Source organism: Mobula hypostoma, chromosome 30 (genome assembly GCF_963921235.1).
Source record: "Mobula hypostoma chromosome 30, sMobHyp1.1, whole genome shotgun sequence".
NCBI lineage: Eukaryota > Metazoa > Chordata > Chondrichthyes > Myliobatiformes > Myliobatidae > Mobula > Mobula hypostoma.
Genome location: NC_086126.1, coordinates 14,382,597 through 14,405,234, shown reverse-complemented (window position 1 = coordinate 14,405,234; position 22,638 = coordinate 14,382,597). Strand labels below are relative to the sequence as shown.

Here is a 22,638-nt window from a genome sequence, read left to right as displayed (position 1 = left end):
CCACCATTAGGCCCAATCTACTATTAGGCCCAATCTACTATTAGGCCCCATCCACCATCTTAGGTACAGCCTCATGTCACTTTACAGACGTACAGACAATCTATGTACCTAAGCTAGCTTATGTATTTATATTTATTGTGTTTTTATTATTGTTATCTTCTGTGTTTTTTTTAATGTGCTGCATCGGATCCAGAGAAACAATTATTTTGTTCAAGTACAGGAAATGGCGTTAACCCACCTTGAACAGAATCGAACTACGAACCTCATTCGAGACTCACCCCGGGCTGGTGGAGATGTCTCCAACTCTCTCCTGTCCCCTCAGGGTCTGCGATCTTCCACCAGACCATAAGACAGGAGGGGCCGAATCAGGCCCTTCGGCCCGTCGTGTCTGCTCCACCATTCCATCACGGCTGATCCCTCTCAACCCCGTTCTCCTGCCTTCTACCCGTAACCTTTGAGGCCCTGACTAATCAACCTATCAACCTCCGCTTTAACTTGCCCTCCACAGATTCCCCACCCTCTGGTGAAAGGAAATCCTGGCCATCTCCGTTCTAAAGGGACCGTGAGGCTGTGCCCTCTGGTCCTAGACTCCTCCACCACAGGAAACGTCTCTCTACCTCCTCTAAGCCTAGGCCTTTCAGTGTTCGAGAGGTTTCAATGAGATCTTTCGGGCGGACGGGGCCCGTCACGGGGAAGGCTTCGGGAGTGAACCCCGAGGGAAAAATCTGGAGCTGGTGCCTCTGAGGTAGGCCTGCGCTGAGTTCAACGCCGACTGGCAACTCCTGGTGCCAAACTGTATCGGGCTCTGCCATTCCTTTGGGTTCATCCGATGCGTGGGGAGGGGGAGATTGCTACATGGGGCAACAACTCGCTTGCCATATCGTCCCGCCCAGGCTTGTGTACCTAGGACGCAACATCCATGATTGACCCTGACCGACGGAGGCCTCATCTCTCTCATCAATGAGGACCCTCCCACCATTGTTCTAAACTCGAGTGAGCCCAGGCCCCACAAACGTCCCTCGCACGTTAACCCTTTCGTTCCCGGAATCATGCGCGTGAACTTCCTCTGGGCCCACTCCCGTGGCCAGCGCAACCCCTTCTCAGAGGTGGGGCCCAAAACTGCTCACAATACTCTCGAGTGCAGTCCGAACAATGCCCCATTAAGCTTGAGTGACGCCGACCCTCTGCTTTTCCCGCTCCAAGCTCTGAGCTAGATGGGTTGGACTCTTTAAGACGTTCCTGACGTGATGGCCCATCACAGCCTAGTGACTGCCAACATTGCACGTCGCAGAGTCACAGAGTACCACGGCACAGAAACAGGCCCTTTGGCCCATCTAGCCCATGCCAGCCTGATCTTCGTAAACCCAGACCATACCCCTCCGCACCCCTCCCACCCACGCACTTGCTCCAACTTCTCTTAAATGTTGTCGCTGAACCCACGTTCACCTCTTCTGCTCACTCCACCCCCTGAGGGAAGCAGTCACCCCTCAGATTCCCCGTAGATATTTCAACCATTCACCCCTAACCCCTGACCTCCAGTTCTGGTCTCACCAGCCTGAGGGGGAAAAGCCTGCTTGCTTAATACCCCTCATAATTTTGCACACCTCTATCAAATCTCCCCTCATTTTCCTACACTCCAGGGAACAAAGTCCTAACTTATTCAACCTTTCCCTTTAACTCAGGTGTGATATTTCTAGTGTGGTTAAGGTGGCGTACGGCGTGTTGGCCTTCATCAACCGTCGGATCCAGGTCAAGAGCTGAGAGGTAATGTTGCAGCTATATAGGACCCTGGTCAGACCCCACTTGGAGTACTGTGCTCAGTTCTGGTCACCTCACTATAGGAAGGATGTGGAAGCATTGGAAAGGCTACAGAGGAGATTTACCAGGATGCTGCCAAGTGTGGCCTAACCAGAGTTTTATAGAGCTGCATCATTACATCGCGACTCTTAAACTCTATCCCTCGACTTATGAAAGCTAACACCCCATAAGCTTTCTTAACTACCCTATCCACCTGTGAGGCAACTTTCAGGGATCTGTGGACATGTACCCCCAGATCCCTCTGCTCCTCCACACTCCAAGTATCCTGCCATTTACTTTGTACTCTGCCTTGGAGTTTGTCCTTCCAAAGTGTACCACCTCACACTTCTCCGGGTTGAACTCCATCTGCCACTTCTCAGCCCACTTCTGCATCCTATCAATGTCTCTCTGCAATCTTTGACAATCCTCTACACTATCTACAACACTACCAACCTTTGTGTCATCTGCAAACTTGCCAACCCACTCTTCTACCTCCACATCCAGGTCGTTAATAAAAATCATGAAAAGTTGAGGTCCCAGAAGAGATCCTTGTGGGACACCAATAGTCACAATCCTCCAATCTGAATGTACTCCCTCCACCACGACCCTCTGCCTTCTGCAGGCAAGCCAATTCTGAATCCACCTGGCCAAACTTCCCTGGATCCCATGCCTTCTGACTTTCTGAATAAGCCTACCGTGTGGAACCTTGTCAAATGCCTTACTAAAATCCATATAGATCACATCCACTGCACTACCCTCATCTATATGCCTGGTCACCTCCTCAAAGAACTCTATCAGGCTTGTTAGACACAATCTGCCCTTCACAAAGCCATGCTGACTGTCCCTAATCAGACCATGATTCTCTAAATACCCATAAAAAATCCTACCTCTAAGAACCTTTTCCAACAGCTTTCCCCCCACAGACGTAAGGCTCACTGGTCTATAATTACCCGGACTATCCCTACTACTTTTTTTGAACAAGGGGACAACATTCGCCTCCCTCCAATCCTCCGGTACCATTCCTGTGGACAACGAGGACATAAAGATCCTAGCCAGAGGCTCGGCAATCTCTTCCCTCGCCTCGTGGAGCAGCCTGGGGAATATTCTGTCAGGCCCCGGGGACTTATCCGTCCTAATATATTTTAACAACTCCAACACCTCCTCTCTCTTAATATCAACATGCTCCAGAACATCAACCTCACTCATATTGTCCTCACCATCATCAAGTTCCGTCTCATTGGTGAATACTGAAGAGAAGTATTCATTGAGGACCTCGCTCACTTCCACAGCCTCCAGGCATATCTTCCCACCTTTATCTCTAATCGGTCCTTCCTTCACTCCTGTCATCCTTTTTTTCTTCACGTAATTGAAGAATGCCTTGGGGTTTTCCTTTACCCTACTCACCAAGGCCTTCTCATGCTCCCTTCTTGCTCTTCTCAGCCCCTTCTTAAGCTCCCTTCTTGCTTCCCTATATTCCTCAATAGACCCATCTGATCCTTGCTTCCTAAACCTCATGTATGCTGCCTTCTTCCACCTGACTAGATTTTCCACCTCACTTGTCACCTGTGGGTAAATCCCAAATGTGCCCATCCAAGTCCCTTGGACCTTATCATAAGCACTTTCTCTGCATTCCATGTACAGGTGTGAAAGGGACCGCTCGCTGTGTGACAACATTGCCCCTCAGGTTCCTGTTAAACCTCTGCCCTCACACCTTAAAACTTTGCCCTCTGGTTCTTGACACCCCCTCCCCCCCAACCCTGGGGGAAAAAAGGCATCCGCCCTACCTTGAACTTCGAACCTTGAACCTCGAACCTTGACCTTATACAACTCGGTAAGACCGCCCGTCATCCTACAGAGAAGGCACGGCAGCAGCCCAACATTTCATTTCATTCAGGGCTTGAGGAGATTTGGATTTCAGTCGGTGACGAGAGGGCACACGGGAGCGGGATAGACCAGCTGGTCAGGTGGTGTCGCAGAAACGACCGCGCGCTCAACATCGGGAAGACCGAAGAGCTGATTGTGGGCTTCAGGAAGGGGAAGATGAGGGAACAGAAACCAACCCTCATGGAGGGATCAGGAGTGGAGGGAGTGAATTTCACATTCCTGGGTGTCAATTACTTCTGAGGATCTAACCTGGGCCCAACATATCGATGTAAAGAAGGCACAACAGCGGCTATATTTCATTAGGAGTTTGAGGAGATTTGGTTTGTCCCCTAAAACACCCGAAAACTTCTACAAATGTACTGTGGAGAGCATTCTGAGAGACTGCATCACTGGTGGTGTGATGGGGGCTACTGCACAGGATTGATATAAGCTGCAGGGAGTTGCAAACTCAGTCAGCTCCATCATGGGCACCAGCCTCCGTAGTGTCCAGGACATCTTCAAGGAGCGGTGCCTCAGAAAGGCAGCGTCCGTCATTAAGGACCCCCATCACCCAGGACATGCCCTCTTCTCATTCCTACCATCAGGGAGGAGGTACAGGAACTCAACGATTCAGGAACAGCTTCTTCCCCTCTGCCGTCCGATTCCCGAATGGACATTGAACCCATGAACACTATCTCACTACTTGTTTATTTCTGTTTTTGTATTACTTATTTAATTTAACTATTTTGGTATATATATTCACTGTAATTCAGTTTTTTCTTTATTTGTTATGTATTGCATTGTACTCTGCCATAAGGACAACAAATCTCACGACACACGCCAGTGATATTAAACCTGATTCTGACTCTGATTCTAAATCACCAGCTCAGTATAGAAACACTGTGACCTCCGCATTACAATGGATTGGTATAATTGTGTTCTTGCTTATATAACTATTGCATAACTCACATTTAATTGATATTTTTCTTGGGAATGCTGTCTACCTGACGCTCCGTGCCTGTGATGCTGGAGCAATTAAGTTTCTCATTGTTTCCCCCCCCCTTCCCCAACACCCCCACCCCCATGCAGACATGGACTTGCGCAGATGACGATAAACCCGACTTCGACCTTCGCTTTCTCTGCAACCCCCTCCCAGTCCCAGTACCTTTGGCGCAGTCTCTCCACGTCTCTCCACACACGCCGGCCACTCGATAACCCCCAACCCCCCTCCCCGACCGCTCCAGCCCGCGGCTGGACCGACCCTGGGTGGGGGAACGGAGGGTCTCCGTTCGGCGTCAGTGGGGGCACGGGGCCGGGAGGGGTGGGGATACGGTCGCGGGGCCGCGGGGGCTCACCTGGACGGCACATCCCAGCAGGAGGAGAAGGAGCTTGTTCAGTTCCTGCAGCCCCTCGTCTGTGGAGGGACACGCGGAGGTTAGAAAGTGGAGCTGAGGGACCGACGGACGGGGGGGAGGGGGGAGGGGATGACAGGAAATGAGAGAGTCAGTGGGGAGGGAGAGGAAGAAGGGGGGAGAGGTTGAGGGGGAGAGATGAGTTTGTCGGAGGTTGGGGGGGGTTCAGGCAGGAGACTGTGGAGCTGAAGAACCAACGGACGGTGGGGGAGAGGGATGGGGGTGGGAAGACGGAGGGGATGACAGGAAATGAGAGAGTCAGTGGGGAGGGAGAGGAAGAAGGGGGGAGAGGTTGAGGGGGAGAGATGGGTTTGTCAGAAGTCGGGGGGGTTCAGGCAGGAGACTGTCAGGTGGGGAGACACAGATCACAGTGTGAGAGAGAGTGGGAGAGATAGGGGGGAGATAGAGAGAGGTAGAGATACAGATAGAGATAGATTAAGGGGGGAGAGGGAGAGATAGAGAGAGATGATGAGGGAGAGAGGGAGGGTAGGAGACAGGCATTGGATGGGAGGCAGCAGGGAGAAAGATAGGGGAAGACAGGCGAGAGGTGGACATGGGACACATTCAGGTGGAGAATGATGGAAATGGGTATGAGGGAGGGAGACAGACAGGGGAACGGAGGGGGGGGGCGGAATGAAGAAATACGGCCCCACCCCCAGATAAAGCAGTGTCACTCACCACTGAGAGGGTCCCGTCCCAGCAGCTGGACATTCGGGGGAGCCATCAGCACCAACTGTTGGAGGTCCTCCTGTGAGCAGGAGAGATGTAAGTTCCTGGGTGTCAGGATCTCTGAGGATCTAACCTGGTCCCAACACATCGATGCAGTTACAAAGAAGGCAAGACAGCGGCTATACTTCATTAGGAGTTTGAAGAGATTTGGCACATCAACAAATACACTCAAAAGCTTCTATAGATGTACCATGGAGAGCATTCTGACAGGCTGCATCACTGTCTGGTATGGAGGGTGGGGTTGGCTGTTGCACAGGACCGAAAGAAGCTGCAGAAGGTTGTAAATCTAGTCAGCTGCATCTTGGGTACTAGCCTACAAAGTACCCAGGACATCTTTAGGGAGCGGTGTCTCATTATTAAAGACCTCCAGCACCCAGGGCATGCCCTCTTCTCATTGCTACCATCAGGGAGGAGGTACAGAAGCCTGAAGGCACACACTCAGCGATTCAGGAACAGCTTCTTCCCCTCTGCCACTCAATTCCTAAATGGACATTGAAGCTTTGGACACGACCTCACTTTATTTTAATGTACAGTATTTCTGTTTTTGCATGTTTTTTAAAATCTATTCAATATATGTAATTGATTACTTGTTTATTTATTATTATTGTCATAAGGGGGGCATTGCTGGCGGACCTAAGTACAGGACACGGGCACTGAAGTACTAGGAACAGGACAAGGTTTATCAAGAAAGCAAGGGGAGTCAGGAAGAAACGAGGCTGGACAGTTACACAGGCCCTGGACGGGACAAGGAAACCGGGCCTGGGCTAGGACTTGGACTAGAGACATGGGACCCGGACGGGGAACTAGGAACAAGGAGCCTGGACTAAGAACACGGGAACTCCGGAACCAGAGCCTAGACAAGGATTCGGAACCTGGGTCTTGTCTCGGAACCAGAACCCGGGTCTAGGCTAGGACTCGGGACTAGGATCTTGGCAAGGACTGGACGTGGACCTCCTGCACAGGACGAGGCACATGGACAGGATGAGAACACAAAGCCTTGACTTGGACAAGACGAGGTTCTTGGACGTGGCTTGGACAGGACGAGAGACTCCTGGACAGGACAAGGGAACTCCAGCGCTGGGCTGGGCGAGGAATCTCCAGCACAGGACGAGGCTCTCGGACTAGTTCTGGCTTGAATCTTGGACTCAGCTTAGTTAGGCTCTTGGGTACAGGGCCGGGACTCCTCCTTGGAGCGCAGGGCCTTGGACATGAGCACAGGAACAGGGAACACAGAGACAGGACCCCTCTTTGGGAACAGGACGTAGGGCCGGGACTCATACAAAGAACACGGACACGAAGAGACAGTTCCAAACTCAACGATAGATAGTTCCTTCTCTTGGCGTGGCAAGGCTCTGGTCTCACTCCGGTGGCTGAACTTGATGGGGATACTGACGAGGTTGCAGGTGAAGGTTTCAGGCAGGAAGGGAAGGGAACAGTCCAGCCAAAACAATCCCTGGTTTGCAGAGGTATTTATGTGCCAGACCGAAATGAGAATCGGGTGCCTCAATTAAGGCATCCAACAGGACAAGGGAGAAAACAGGAAAACCCGGAACAAGGATCGATGGACCGGACTGTGAACCGGAATGCGGACTTCATGGACCGGACCATGACAATTATTTTATTTACTATTATCATTATTTTATTTATTATTATTATTTTTCTTTTATATTATGTATTGCATTGAACTGCTGCTGCTAAGTTAATAAATTTTATGTCACATGCCAGTGATAATAAACCTGATTCTGATTCTGAAATACACAGAGGGAGGGGTGGAAAATGAATATTAAATACAGGGAATGAGTGGGCAGGGAAAGCATTAAATATTCAGAGGACCAGGTCGGAAAAGAACATTCAATACATCGAGACAAGGGTGGGGAACAAGCACATGCAGTGGACTGTGGGGAGCGCACATTAAATCCGTGGGGAAAGATGGGGTTAAGTATTAAACACACAGAGGCAGGGGTGCGGGATGAGATAAACATGCAGAAGAGAGGTGAAGAAACAGTAAACACAAAGAGGTGGGGTAGAGGGGATGAACATTAAACATGCAGAGTGAGGGGCGGGGGAAATAATCAAACACACAGAGGTAGGGGTGGGGGTGAACATTAAACATGCAGGGGGAGCGGGAAAATAATTAAACACACAGAGGTGGGGGGGGAATGAACATTAAACATGCAGAGAGAGGGGCGGGGGAAATAATCAAACACACAGAGGTGGGGTGGGGGTGAACATTAAACATGCAGAGTGGGGGGGGTGGGAAATAATTAAACACACAGAGGTAGGGGTGGGGGGATAAACATTAAACATGCAGAGTGGGGGGGCACGGGAAAATAATTAAACACACAGAGGTAGGGGTGGGGGAATGAACATTTAACATGCAGAGAGAGGGGCGGGGGAAATAATCAAACACACAGAGGTAGGGGTGGGGGTGAACATTAAACATGCAGGGGGGGCGGGAAAATAATTAAACACACAGAGGTAGGGGTGGGGGAATGAACATTAAACATGCAGAGAGAGGGGCGGGGGAAATAATCAAACACACAGAGGTAGGGGTGGGGGAATGAACATTAAACATGCAGAGAGAGGGGCGGGGGAAATAATCAAACACACAGAGGTAGGGGTGGGGGTGAACATTAAACATGCAGAGTGGGGGGGCGGGAAAATAGTTAAACACACAGAGGTAGGGGTGGGGGAATGAACATTTAACATGCACAGTGAGGGGCTATTAAACACAGAGATATGGGTGGGAGGTGAGCATTAGATATGTTCAGAGGGAGTGTAGCAGCAGCATTAAATACACAGGGCGGGCAGAGAGAATTAAACACACAGAAGACGGGGTGGGTATTAAATACACAGAGGGAGGGGCGGGTACAAGTATTGAACATACAGATGGCGGGGCCAGCAATCAACTACCCCAGAGAGGCGAATGGCGGGAGGCGATTTTCTGCGGGGGCCGCACAACTCAGCCCTCAGCTTAAACGTGCGAGTGAGAGCTGTCGCTGCAGGCGCGATGGGCCAAACCAGACCGGGGCGTGCAGACAAGGCAAACCCTTTCTCTCTGATCTGCAGAAGGGCGGTGGGGCCAGCTCCCGAACGTCGCAGAGGACTTTTAAATTGCCGGGGGGGGAGGTGTGGAGAGGAAACACCGGCAGACCTCGTGAAATGTGTTAACTTTGCGGCAGCAGCACAATAATAGAAAATAAACCTGAATTACAGTTAGTATACATTAAATATTTAAATTCAATACGCAGTGCAAAAACAGAATTTTGAAAGTAGTGAGGTAGTGTTCATGGGTTCAGTGTCCATTCAGGAATCGGACGGCAGAGGGGAGGAAGCTGTTCCTGAATCGTTGAGTGTGTGTCTTCAGGCTCCTGTACCTCCCCCCTGATGGTAGCGATGAGAAGAGGGCATGTCCTGGGTGATGGGGGTCCTTAATGAAGGACGCCATCTTTCTGAGGGACTTTTTCCCAAAGATACAATGAGTTGGGGGGCGGGGGGAGTTCAGAGAAGGTGCCACACTGCAGGGGTGGGGGGAAGCAACCAAGGAACAGAAATAACACAGTCGGAACACGTGTCAGAGCTCAGCTAGACCACAGCCACAGCCACCACGTACAATTCTGGCCCCGGATCACAGAAAAGGAAATCGAGGCCGCGGTCAGAATGCAACTTGAACTTCCTGGCAGACAACCAGAACTGAGACACAGGAGGAGGAAGGTGGGGGTGTGGTGACACAGGCAGAACTGTCGGGGGTGGGGGGGCTGCTTCCATGCAGAATTCAGGCAAAACTCCTCTCTCCCACCGCTGGAGCCCGTGCTCGGGGCGGGGTCCCCGACTCCAGCTCCTGCGCGCAGTACAATACGACGGGCGTCGAAGCAGGGAGATGGGGCTCCCACTAGAGTGGGGCCAGGAATGCCGCAGGCACGGGACATCCGAAGTAAAGACGGAGGAGGCTACAGACACTGGGTGTGTGTGTGTGTGTGTGTGTGTGGGGGGGGTGTCTATTGGCTCTTAGGGGTTTGTAGAAATGCGAGCCAATAGAATTTAAAGGGGTAGCCAACCAGGACCAAGGCCTGCGAACCGGGGCCCACATCAGCGCAAGGACTCCCGGAGCGAAACGCCAGCAACTGATCGGACGCCGGCAAGCTAATTGCCAAGCTTGGCAAGCGCCGGGGAGGGTCACTCCCTCCCAGAGACCCCGGTTCGATCTCAACGTCTGGCACTGTGTGCGTGTGCGTGTGGGGGGGGGGGATGTAGGGAGGGATGAGACATTTCAACGCTGGGAAACAGATACTCCCTGTCCACTCTATCTATGCTTCTCATAACCTTGTAAGACCTCGATCAGATCTCCCCTCAGCTTCCGGCTCTGCGAGAAAACAACCCAAGTTTATCCAGCCTCTTGTGATAGCACACGCTCTCTAAACCAGTCAGCATCCTGGTAGACTTCGATTTTATGTACAGTACTGCTACCGCAAAAAAAATAGAAACAAATTTCATGACATATGTGAGTGGTGATAAATCTGATTCTGATACGGGTCTCTATTGCAGACTGAGAGTGGGAAGGGGGCAGGGAGAGGGGAATCCTGGTCGGGAAAAGGGGAAGGGAGCGGGAGGCACCAGAGAGACGTTCTGAAATGATCAATAACCCGATTGTTTGGAATCAAATGACCTTGCCCGGTGTCTCGGGGCTGGGTGTGCCCGCACCCACGCCACCCCCTGCCCCTGGCACTCCTTCTCTGCCACCTGTCCCACTCCCCTCCCGCTGCACTCCTCCCTCACCACCCCCAACGTCCTCGGCTCCCGTCAGATCCACAAACGCGCTCCCCACCCCACGCTGACAAATACAGAAGCCTTCCTGGAGCCCGGTGGGACGCGCTTGCAGGCCCGATGGGAGGGGGGGCGAGCGGAGAGAGTGCCCGGGTCTTTGACGGTGCCGGCTGCTTTCCGTGACGTGCCGACCTGCGCCCACCACACTCCGCGGGGCGGTTTCCCCGACAAGCCACGGCGCGGCCAGTCCAGGGAGCTCTCTGGAGTCTATCTGATGGGTACGTGGGGTCAGAAGGGATGGCTAGCACGGACTGTGGGCTGAAGGGCCTAGTTCGGAGCCCCATGACTCAGCAGGATAGGAAAACATGGTTTCAAGACCCAGCACGTCATCGGTTTTTTTTTTGGCTCAACTTTAGCTCTGCTCCTGTCTCCACAACTCTAGCCCAACCTCTGGGAGAGTTCACGCATCTCCCGTCCTTTCTTCCCGACCAGGGGCTTGTGGGGGGGTGGGGAGGAAGTTACCAATCTCCCGCCCTGAAGCCTGCGGGCCGGTGAAACACTTCAGCAAGTTGGGAGGAAGCTGGCGCGTCACTGAACCACAAGCTCGGGGTGGAGGGACTCTTCCCCTCACCAGAACAAGAGGCTGGGGGCGGGGAGGAGCAGGGAGGAAACACGAACAATACGCTCAGCAGCCGGGCGGGCGGAGCGCCGGGGCTCGAGCGGCTTATTCACGCTCGCACACGGGGCCCGCGCCGGCAGGGTAGTCGCAGGCTGTGAGCCGGCGGCCGGGAAGCCCCAATGGCGACGTCAGCTTTCACCTCGAGAGGGCCAGAACACAAAGGCAAGGCTGTCACACCGAGGCCTTCACAAGGCACTGGCCAGGCCTCACTTGGAGTGTCGGGAGCAGTTCTGGGCCCCTCAGGGATGGGCACGGAGAAAATTTACAAGGATGTTGCCGGGTCTGAGTTGTAAGGAAAGATTGGACGGGTTAGGACATTATTCCTGGGAATGTAAAAGATTGAGAGGAGATTATGAGGGGTGCAGATAGGGTAAATGCGGGCAGGCTTTTTCCCACCGAACCGAACAAGTTGGTTTATTGATCATTACAGAACGTCTCTCCGGTGCTTCCCGCTCCCTCCCCCTTTTCCCAACCATGATTCCCCTCTCCCTGCCCCCTTCCCACTCTCAGTCCACCACAGAGACCCCGAACAGAATCAGGTTTATCATCTCTCGCACATGTCATGAAACTTGTTTTCTTTCGGGACGGCAGTACAGTGCAATACATAAAATTACTACAGTACCGTGCAGAAGTCTTAGTGATATAACCAACCGGGTAGGTCTGCAGACCCTGGGAGGCAACCAGGGCACCCGGAGGGAAACCCACCCGGTCACGGGGATGGGGGGCGGGGGGGAGAGAGAGGACGTACAACCTCCTCCTTACAGGCAGTGGCGTGAATTGAACCCGGGCCGCACGGTGTGCTAATCACCACGCGTGGACTGCGTGCCCGTGTATAGCTGGGCCCGTAGATGATACAGAAATGGAGGGGGGGGGGTATGTTGTAGGGAAGAATTAGTTTGATCTTAGAGTGGGTTAAAAGGTCAGCACAACATTTGCAGGCCGAAGGGCCTGTGCTGTTCTATGTTTTAAAACGAGTTTTTTTTTATTGTGACAATAATAAACTAATTTATCAATTTAAACTGGGCTGGGAGAATTTACACGGAGCCCGCACGAATTGAATATCGTCCGGGATTCCCGATCTCAGCTCCAGACAGTGTGCTCACGTTCCCGATTATGGAGCGGGCCGGGTGGCCGGGGAGTCCGAACTGTCGGGTGTAGGGTCATCCAACCTTGCTTCCGTTGCACTGTAAGTGGGAGGGGTTGGGGGGGGGCATACAGGGGGATGCTGAAGCTCTCTCCGACGGATCGGTAACAGAGGGGAGGGCGTGATTCGGTGCACCCTCCGACGGCCGGTCGAGTGCAAGAACGGGGCACACAAGGGAAGAGGGGTGGCCCATCGGAGCCTGCCCTCCTGTCTCACAGCTCGCCCGGCCCAGCCGGGGCCTCACCTCCTCCCCTGCCCTCGGTCCCTCAGACCTTTCAGCAAAATTTAGCTCCCTCCTCTTTCATCCGGACCCCACAAATCTCCGGGGGGTGGGGAGAGAATGCCAGAGATTTCCCCACCCCATCCCCATGAGAAGTCCCTACGCGCCTCAGTGTTAAACAATCGCAATGCTGTAGACACCATCCCCTCGCTCAGGACCCCCCCCCACTGGTGGAGACGTCACCACATCTCCCCCCCGTCCCATCCCCTCGATGCGCGAGGTGTTTTAACAAGGCCGCCCCATTATTCTGAACTCCAATACAGATCCCACCTCCCCAGCCTCTCCCGAGACGTCTCTACATTAACTTAGCCCGTTGTTTGAGAGAGGACACATTAGCATGGGAGACAGCCGCTTCAGTCACGCAAGAAGCTGCAGAGAGTCGCGGACTCAGCCCGGTACATCACGGGCACGTCCCTCCCCGCCGTCGGTCGTAGATACAGGAGGCTCTGCCTCAAGGAGAGACCACGCCACCCCCCCAACCGTCCGGGCCGTAACATCTTCCTGCAGCTCCCGCTGGACAGGAGGTGCAGAAGCCTGAAGTTCCGCACCGCCAGGCTCCGGAGCAGCGACTCCCCTTCAGCCATTCGGATCCTGAACCGACCGGCACTACCTTGCCATCAATGGACGAACACGGGAACATCTGCAGAGGCTGGAAAACGGGAGCAAGGCACACAAAACGCTGGAGGAACTCAGCAGCATCCATGTAAAAGAGCAAACAGTCGACGTTTCGGGCCAAGACCCCTCATCAGGTGTTGACCCTCCATCACGGCCTGATGAAGTGTCTCAGCCCAAAACGTCAACTGCTTACTCTTTTCCATAGATGCTGCCTGACCTGCTGAGCTCCTCCAGTATCATGTGTGTGGACAACAATGGACCTGGGTTTTCTTTTTTGTTACAATTATGTCCTCACTTGTACACTTGCTGTAGAAGTCATATTTAATCATGGTTACCATAGGGACCTTGAAATGAGAAGCCTGAACCACACCTGGGGAACAACAGAGAATATAGGTGAGGACAGAGAGAGATGGAGGACCGTCATGGACAGAGAGAAGAGAATCGTCATGGATAGAAAGAGATGGAGGACCTTCACGAACAGAGAGAGATGGAGGACCATCATGGACAGAGAGAGATGGAGGACCATCATGGACAGAGAGAGATGGAGGTCCTTCATGGACAGAGTGAGATGGAGGACCATCATGGACAGAGAGAGATGGAGGACCATCATGGACAGAGAGAGATGGAGGACCTTCACGGACAGAGAGAGATGGAGGACCATCATGGACAGAGAGAGATGGAGGACCTTCACGGACAGAGAGAGATGGAGGACCATCATGGACAGAGAGAGATGGAGGTCCTTCATGGACAGAGAGAGATGCAGGTCCTTCATGGACAGAGAGAGATGCAGGTCCTTCATGGACAGAGAGAGATGGAGGACCATCATGGACTGAGAGATATGGAGGACCATCATGGACAGAGTGAGATGGAGGACGGTCATGGACAGAGAGAGATGGAGGACGGTCATGGACAGAGAGAGATGGAGGTCCTTCATGGACAGAGAGGGATGGAGGTCCTTCATGGACAGAGAGAGATGGAGGACTATCATGGACAGAGAGAGATGGAGGACCACATGGACAGAGTGAGATGGAGGACCATCATGGACAGAGAGAGATGGAGGACTGTCATGGACCGAGAGAGATGGAGGACCATCATGGACAGAGTGAGATGGAGAACCTTCATGGACAGAGAGAGATGGAGGACCATCATGGACAGAGACAGATGGAGGTCCTTCATGGACAGAGAGGGATGGAGGTCCTTCATGGACAGAGAGAGATGGAGGACTATCATGGACAGAGAGAGATGGAGGACCACATGGACAGAGTGAGATGGAGGACCATCATGGACAGAGAGAGATGGAGGACCGTCATGGACAGAGAGAGATGGAGAACCTTCACGGACAGAGAGAGATGGAGGACCATCATGGACAGAGAGAGGTGGAGGACCATCACGGACAGAGGGAGATGGAGAAACATCGCGGACAGAGAGGGATGGAGGCCCTTCACGGACAGAGAGAGATAGAGGACCTTCATGGACAGAGAGAAATGGAGGACCCTCGTGGACAGAGTGAGATGGAGGACCTTCACGGACTGAGAGAGATGGAGGATCATTATGGACAGATAGAGATGGAGGACTGTCATGGACAGAGAGAGATGGAGAACCTTCATGGACAGAGAGAGATGAAGGACCCTTGTGGACAGAGTGAGATGGAGGGCCATCATGGACAGATAGAGATAGAGGACCTTCATGGACAGATAGAGATGGAGGACCATCATGGACAGAGAGAGATGGAGGACCCTCGTGGACAGAGTGAGATGGAGGACTGTCATGGACGGAGAGAGATGGAGGACTGTCATGGACGGAGAGAGATGAAGGACCGTCATGGACAGAGAGAGATGGAGGTCCTTCATGGACAGAGAGATGGAGAACCTTCATGGACAGAGAGAGATGGAGGACCATCATGGACAGATAGAGATGGAGGACCTTCACGGACTGAGAGAGATGGAGGATCATTATGGACAGAGAGAGATGGAGGACCTTCATTGCGGTCTTAAACGACCGCGGCGTAACACACCGCCACCATGTTTAATTGATATTTTTCTTGTGAACGTTCTGTATCTGATGCTCTGTGCCAGCAATGCTGCAGCAAGTGAGTTTTTTTAATGCACCTGTGCAGACCTGGACTCATGCAGATGACAATAAACCCGACTTCGAGTTTTGGGAAGAGATTCAGTTGGCCAGTTCGGAGGACGAGAGCATTGTCTGATCAGGGGCAGCTGAAGAAATTTTGACCTGCATTTGTCCGCATCTTGGACGAATGAGGAGCAACCTCACTGAAAAATCTCAGACCCTGGTTGTAGAGGACGGAGGAGATGTTGAGACAACTCCACCTGTGGGAGAGTCTCGAATGAGGGGATGTAGTTACGGGGAGCTGGGGTTGTGGCTATTTAAAACTGTGTAAGGACTCCAGGGATGAGGGGTTAGAGTTTGAGTCGCCTGGGACTGTCCTCACTGGAATTCAGAAGAATGAGAGGGGATCTTGTAGAAACATACAAAATTATGAAAGGGATTGATAAGATAGAGGCAGGAAAGTTGATTCCAGTGATAGGTGAGACTAGAACCAGCGGACATAGCCTCAAGATTCGGGGGAGCAGATTTAGGTTGGAGATGAGGAGGAACTGCTTTTCCCAGAGAGTGGTGAATCTGTGGAATTCTCTGCCCAATGAAGCAATGGAGGCTACCTCAGTAAATATATTTAAGACAAGGTTGGATAGATTTTTGCACAGTGGGGGAATTAAGGGTTATGGAGGAAAAGGCAGGTAAGTGGAGATGAGTCTGTGGTCAGATCAGCCATGATCTTATTGAATGGTGGAGCAGGCTCGATGGGCCAGATGGCCGACTCCTGCTCCTACTTCTTAGGTTCTTATGATCACTTTGTATGGAGGGCAGGGAATCTCTGTGATTCTCTCTACCCCCACACGACCCCCCCCTCCCCCTACCCCCAGAGAGATGCAGAGGCTGGATTACTGTGGAGAATCAGAACATACGGTGGAACGTAGAGCACAGCTTGCAGAACACAGAACAAGCCCTTTGGCCCCCTAGTTAAGCCAATTAATGACTCCTATTTAATCTCTTCTTCTTCTTCTCAACACTTTGACCACATCCTTCAATTTCGTGCACATTCATGGGCCGAGCTAAGAGTTTCTTAAACACCTCTGTCGTACAAAACCAAATGAGATAGGAGCAGAATTAGGCCATTCGGCCCATCGGGTCTGTTCTGCCATTTCATCATGGCTGATCCAATAATCCTCTCAGCCTCCAATCTCCTGCCTTCTCCCCGTATCCCTTCGTGTCCTGACTAATCACGAACCTATCAACCTCTGCCTTAAATATACATAAAGATTTAGCCTGTGGCGACGAATTCTACAGATTCACAGCCCTCTAGCTAAAGAAGTTCCTCCTCATCTCCATTCTAAAAGGATGCCCCTCTGTACCGAGGCTGTGTCCCTCTGGTCTTAGACTCTCCCAACGTAGGGAAAATCCACTCTATCGAGGCCTTTCACCATCTGATAGGTTTCAATGAGGCCACAGCTCATTCTTAATTCTCGTGAATACAGACCTTGAACCATCAAACGCTCTTCATATGTCAAGCCATTTAATGTCGGAATTATTTTTGAACCCTCTCCAGTGTCAGCTCAACCCTTCTAAGATAAGGGGCCCCAAACTGCTCACAATACTCCAAGTGAGGCCTCACCAGCGCTTTATAAAGCCTCAACATTACATCCTTGCTTTTATATTCTAGTCCTCTCGAAATGAATGCTAACATTGCATTTGCCTTCCTCACCACAGACCCAACCTGCAAATTAACCTTTAGGGAATCCTATCCAAGGACTCTCAAGTCCCCTTGCACCACAGTGTTTTTGTATTTTCTCTTCATTTAGAAAATAGCCTATGCTTTTATTTCTTCTAATGAAGTGCATGATCATACACTTTCCCAGACTGTATTCCATCTGCCAGTTATTTGCCCATTCTCCTGATCTAAGTCCTCTGTAGCCTTTCTATTTCCTCAAGACCACCTGCCCCTCCACCTATCTTCGTATCGTCCACAAACATAGTCACAAAGCCATCATTTCTGTCATCCAAATCCTTGACATATAATGTAAGAAGAAGCAGTCCCAGCATAGACCCCCGTGGAACACCACTAAGTCCCTTTATTCCCACTCTTTGCATCCTGCCGATCAGCCACTGCCTTATCCATGCGGGAATCTTTCCTGTAATACCACGGGCTCGTAGCTTGTTAAGCAGCCTCATGTGTGGCACCTAGTAAAAGTCCTTCTGAAAATCCAACTACACAACATCAACCGATTCTCCTTCATCTCCTGCTTGTTATTTCTTCAAAGAATTCCAACAGATTCATCAGGCAAGATTTTCCCTTGAGGAAACCATGCTGACTAAGGCCTATTTTATCATGTGCTTCCAAGAATCCTGAAACCGCATTCTTAACAATTGACTCCAACGTCTTCCCAGCCTCTAAGGTCAGACTAACTGGCCTATAATTCCCTTTCTTTTGCCTCTCTCCCTTTTTGATGAGTGGAGTGACATTTGCAATTTTCCAGTCCTCTGGAACCATGCCAGAATCAACTGATTCTTGAAGGATCATTTCTAATGCCCCCACAATCTCTTCAGCCACCTTTTTCAGAACCCTGGTCCAGGTGACTTATCTACCTTCAGATCTTTCAGTTTCTGAAGAACCTTCTCCCTAGTGATGGTGACTTCACACACTTCTGCCCCCGACACTCTTGAACTTCTGGCATGCTGCTCGTGTCTTCCACAGTAAAGACTTGATGTAAAAAACTTATTGAGTTCATCCGCCATTTCCTTGTCCCCCAGTACTACTTCTCCAGCATCATTTTCTACAGGTCTGATATCCACTCTCACCTCTCTTTTACACTGGGATGTATGTATCCTGCACCTTCTGAATTGCTCCCAGAAATTCCTGCCATTGCGGCTCTGCCATCATCCCTGCTAGTGTTCCTTTCAAATCAATTTTGGCCAGCTCCTCTCTCATGCCTCTGTAATTCCCCTTACTCCACTGTAATACTGATACATCTGACTCCTACCCCTTCTCAAATTGCAGGGTGAATTCTATCATATTATGATCACTGGCCCCTTGGGGTTCCTTTACCTTAAGCTCTCTATTCAATTCTGGTTCATTGCACAACATGCAACACAGACTAGCTGATCCCCTAGTGGGCTTAACCATGAGCTGCTCTAAAAAGTCATCTGGTAGGCGTTCTAGAAATTCCCTCTCTTGGGATCCAGCACCAGGCTGATTTTCCCAATCTGCCTACGTATTGAAATCCCCCATGACTATTGTAACATTGTCCTTTTGGCATACATTTTCTATCTCCCACTGTAAGTTGTAAACCATATCCTCACTACTATTTGGGAGATCTGTATACAACTCCCATCAGGGTCTTTTTACCCTTGCAGTTCCTTTGCTCTATCCACAGTGATTCAACTCCCTCCGACCCCATGTCACCTCTTTCCAATTTGATTTCATTTTTTTACCAACAGAGCCACGACGCCCCCTCTGCCTTCCTGCCTGTCTTTTCAATGTAATGTGTAACCTTGGACATTAAGCTCCCAACTATAATCTTCTTTCAGCAATGATTCTGTGATGACTACAACATTGTACATACCAAACTGCGACTGTGCGACAAGTTCATCGACCTTATTCCGTGTACTGCGCACATTCGAATCTAACGCCTTCAGTCCTGTATCCACCTTTTTCAATTTTGTCCACCTTTTACGTTACAACTCATCCCGCTGTCTGCGATTTTGCCCTGTTGTCAGCCTCTCCTCACTACACATCGCCTCTGTTTGCAAACCAACTCCCTCACCCTCAGCACTGTCACTCCTGTTCCCATCCCCCTGCCGAGTTAGTTGAGGGGCTGGGGGAACTGAGAATCAGAAACGGAATTAATTTATTCTGGTCACGTGCACCCAAGTTTGCTGATGACACCACAATTGTGGGCCGCATCTCGGGTAATGATGAGTTTGAGTACAGAGAGGAAATTAAGAACCTGGTGGCATGGTGCGAAGACAATAACCTATCCCTCAACGTCAGCAAGACGAAGGAATTGGTTGTTGACTTCAGAAGGAGTAGCGGACCGCACGACCCAATTTACATCGGTGGTGCGCAAGTGGAACAGGTCAAAAGCTTTAAGTTCCTCGGGGTCAATATCACAAATGACCTGACTTGGTCCAACCAAGCAGAGCTCACTGCCAAGGAGGCCCACCAGCGCCTTTACTTCCTGAGAAAATTAAAGAAATTTGGCCTGTCCCCTAAAACCCTCACTAATTTTTATAGATGCACCATAGAAAGCATTCTTCTAGGGTGCATCACAACCCGGTATGGAAGTTGCCCTGTCCATATGGAAGAAGCTGCAGAAGATCGTGAACATGGCGCAGCACAACACACAAACCAATCTTCCGTCCTTGGACTCACTTCACACCGCGCGCTGTCGGAGCAGTGCTGCCAGGATAATCAAGGACACGACCCACCCAGCCAACACACTTTTCATCCCTCTTCCCTCCGGGAGAAGGCTCAGGAGCCTGAAGACTCGTACGGCCAGATTTGGGAACAGCTTCTTTCCAACTGTGATAAGACTGCTGGACGGATCCTGATCCGGATCTGGGCCGTACCCTCCAAATATCCGGACCTGCCTCTCGGTTTTTTTGCACTACCTTACTTTCCCTTTTCTATTATCTATTTATGATTTATAATTTAAATTCTTACTATTTACTATCGATTTGTACTCCAGGGAGCGGGAAGCGCAGAATCAAATATCGCTGTGATGATTGTACGTTCTAGTATCAATTGTTTGGCGACAATAAAGTAAAGCAAAGATACAGGGTACAGCTTGTTTTCCCACTGTTCACATAGATGAGATCATTACACGGAGCGTCGAGGTGGAACAAGGGTGAAACAGTAACAACGCAGAATAAAGCGTAACTGCGACAGAGAAAGTGCGGCGGAGGATATTCAAGAAGTAGATTACGAGGTCGAGCCAACTTAAAAGTCTGGTAGCAGCAGGTTGGAAGCTCTCTGGCCTTTGTACCTTCTGCCCGACGGGAGAGGGCAGAAGGGAGAACGTCTGGGTTGGGTGGGGCAGTGGGGGGGTGTGGTGGTCTTTGATGACGCTGGCTGCTTTACCCAGGCAGTGAGGGGCGTAGACAGAGTCCGCGGAGGGGAGGCTGGTTTCCGCGATGTGCCGAGCTGGGTCCAGGTTGGTGCTGGCTCGAGGGTCCAACCGTCCCTCTCCTGCTCTCCTGCTCTGGGCACCTCCTTGAGTTCTAACCTCGGGGAGCACAGGGCTGGAGGGTGTAGTCGGGTGTCTGGTCATTCGCCACCTCCACACACTCCCCACCCCACCGCCCCAGTCGGGAATCCAGCTCTCCTATTGGCTGAGGTCAACTGAAGTAGATGGTCGTTTAGGAGCGGAAGAGGGGCCCCTTCTCCAAAAGTTCCCCACCTTTCTCCAACCCCCCCCTCACCAAACCAAGAGGGAGCCCACCCTCCGCCCTACAGGCTGAGATCCTGACTGTTGGCCATTCCCTCTATCACCCACCTTCCCCCCCACAACGCTCCAGTCCCGGACAGTTAACCCTCCCTTCACCCCGGACCGCGGGCGTCACCTGGTAGAAGGTCTTGATGTGCTGGAGCAGGATGGAGAGGTTCTGCACCCTCAGCACCTCGTCGTTGTTCTCGTTGCGATAGACGCGCTGGGTTGGCGGGTTGGGGTCGCTGGAGGTGGGAAGGGAAGGCAATGAGGTGGGGTGGGGTCAGTTCGATAGTGCCCGCGGCGTCCCCTTCCATCCCAACCTTCCCACCCCACCCCCCACACCTCCTCCAATCACCACCAGGCTCTAGGACGCTTCAAGCTGACAGTTAATGCACGAGGAGCATTTGGTAGCTCTGGGCCCGAACTCGCTGGAGTTTAGAAAAACTTCAGGTTCAAGGCGGTTTATTGTCATTCGAGAGTAAAGAAGAACAGAATGATTGTTAGTCCTGATCCGACGCAGAATAAGCAAACAAGACACGATACTCCCAGTGGTATTTTTATTAGACGCCCTCCCGTACTTAATAAGGTGGCCACTGAGTGTATGTTTGTGGTTTTGTGCTGCTGTAGCCCCCATCCACTTCAAGTTGTGTGTTCAGACAAGTTTACTGTGACAAACTTCTATAGGTGTGTGGTGGAGGGTGTATTAACTGCCCTGGTATGGAAACACCAATGCCCTCGCTCGGAAAATCCTACAAAAGGTAGCGGATTTGGCCCAGTCCATCACGGGTAAAGCCCTCCCCACCATCCAGCACATCTACATGAAACGCTGTCGCAGGAAAGCAGCATCCATCATCAGAGACCCCCACCACCCAGGCCGTGCTCTCTTCTCGCTGCTGCCATCAGGTAGAAGGTACAGGAGCCTCAGGACTCGCACCACCAAGTTCAGGAACAATTACCACCCCTCAACCATCAGTAAGAAGATACAGGAGCCTCAGGACTCACACCACCAGGTTCAGGAACAGTTACTACCCCTCAACCATCAGGCTCCTGAACAGAAGGGGATAACTACACTCACTTGCCCATCCATTGAGATGTTCCCGCAACCAATGATCTCACTTTAAGGACTCTTTATCTCATGTTGTCTTCTGCACTCTGGTTGATCTTTCATTGATTCTGTTTACAGTTACTATTCTATAGATTTGCTGAGTATGCCCGCAGGAAAATGAATCTCAGGGTTGTATATGGTGATATATATGTGCTCTGATAACAAAATTTACATTGAACAGAGATGCTCTTCTGCACACCACTGTTGTAACGTGTGGTTATTTGAGTTTCTGTCGCCTTCCTGTCAACTTGAACTAGTCTGGCCGTTCTCCTCTGACCTCTCTCATTAACAAGGTGTTTTCACCCACAAAACTGCTGCTCACTGGATGTTTTTTTTTTTTGTTTATTGCACCATTCCCTGTAAACTCTAGAGACTGGTGTGCGTGAAAATCCCCAGAGATCAGCAGTTTCTGAGATACTCAAACCACCCCATCTGGCACCAACAATCAACCTACAGTCAAAGTCACTTAGATCACATTTCTACCCCCATTCTGATGTTAGAGAGAGAGAGGGGGGGAATCAGTCAGGGTTCCTGTTCCGCATCACTGACCGGTCACCCCTGGGTCAGAGAGGGAGGGGGAATCAGTCAGGGTTCCTGCTCCCCGTCACTGACCAGTCACCCCTGGGTCAGAGAGAGAGGGGAATCAGTCAGGGTTCCTGCTCCCCAATCACTGACCGGTCACCCTGGGTCAGAGAGAGAGGGGGAATCAGTCAGGGTTCCTGCTCCCCGTCACTGACCGGTC

The 22,638-nt window shown here is 51.3% G+C and overlaps 1 protein-coding gene across 1 annotated transcript in view; it reads right to left on the bottom strand.

The window, feature by feature from the left end:
- The window catches only part of LOC134339633 (girdin-like), a 93,561-nt gene that overhangs the window by 56,716 nt on the left and 14,207 nt on the right, over positions 1-22,638 (bottom strand). The window contains 3 exon segments of the mRNA XM_063036313.1: positions 5,016-5,074; positions 5,751-5,820; positions 20,925-21,033. Coding sequence (XP_062892383.1) covers positions 5,016-5,074; positions 5,751-5,820; positions 20,925-21,033 — 238 coding nt within the window.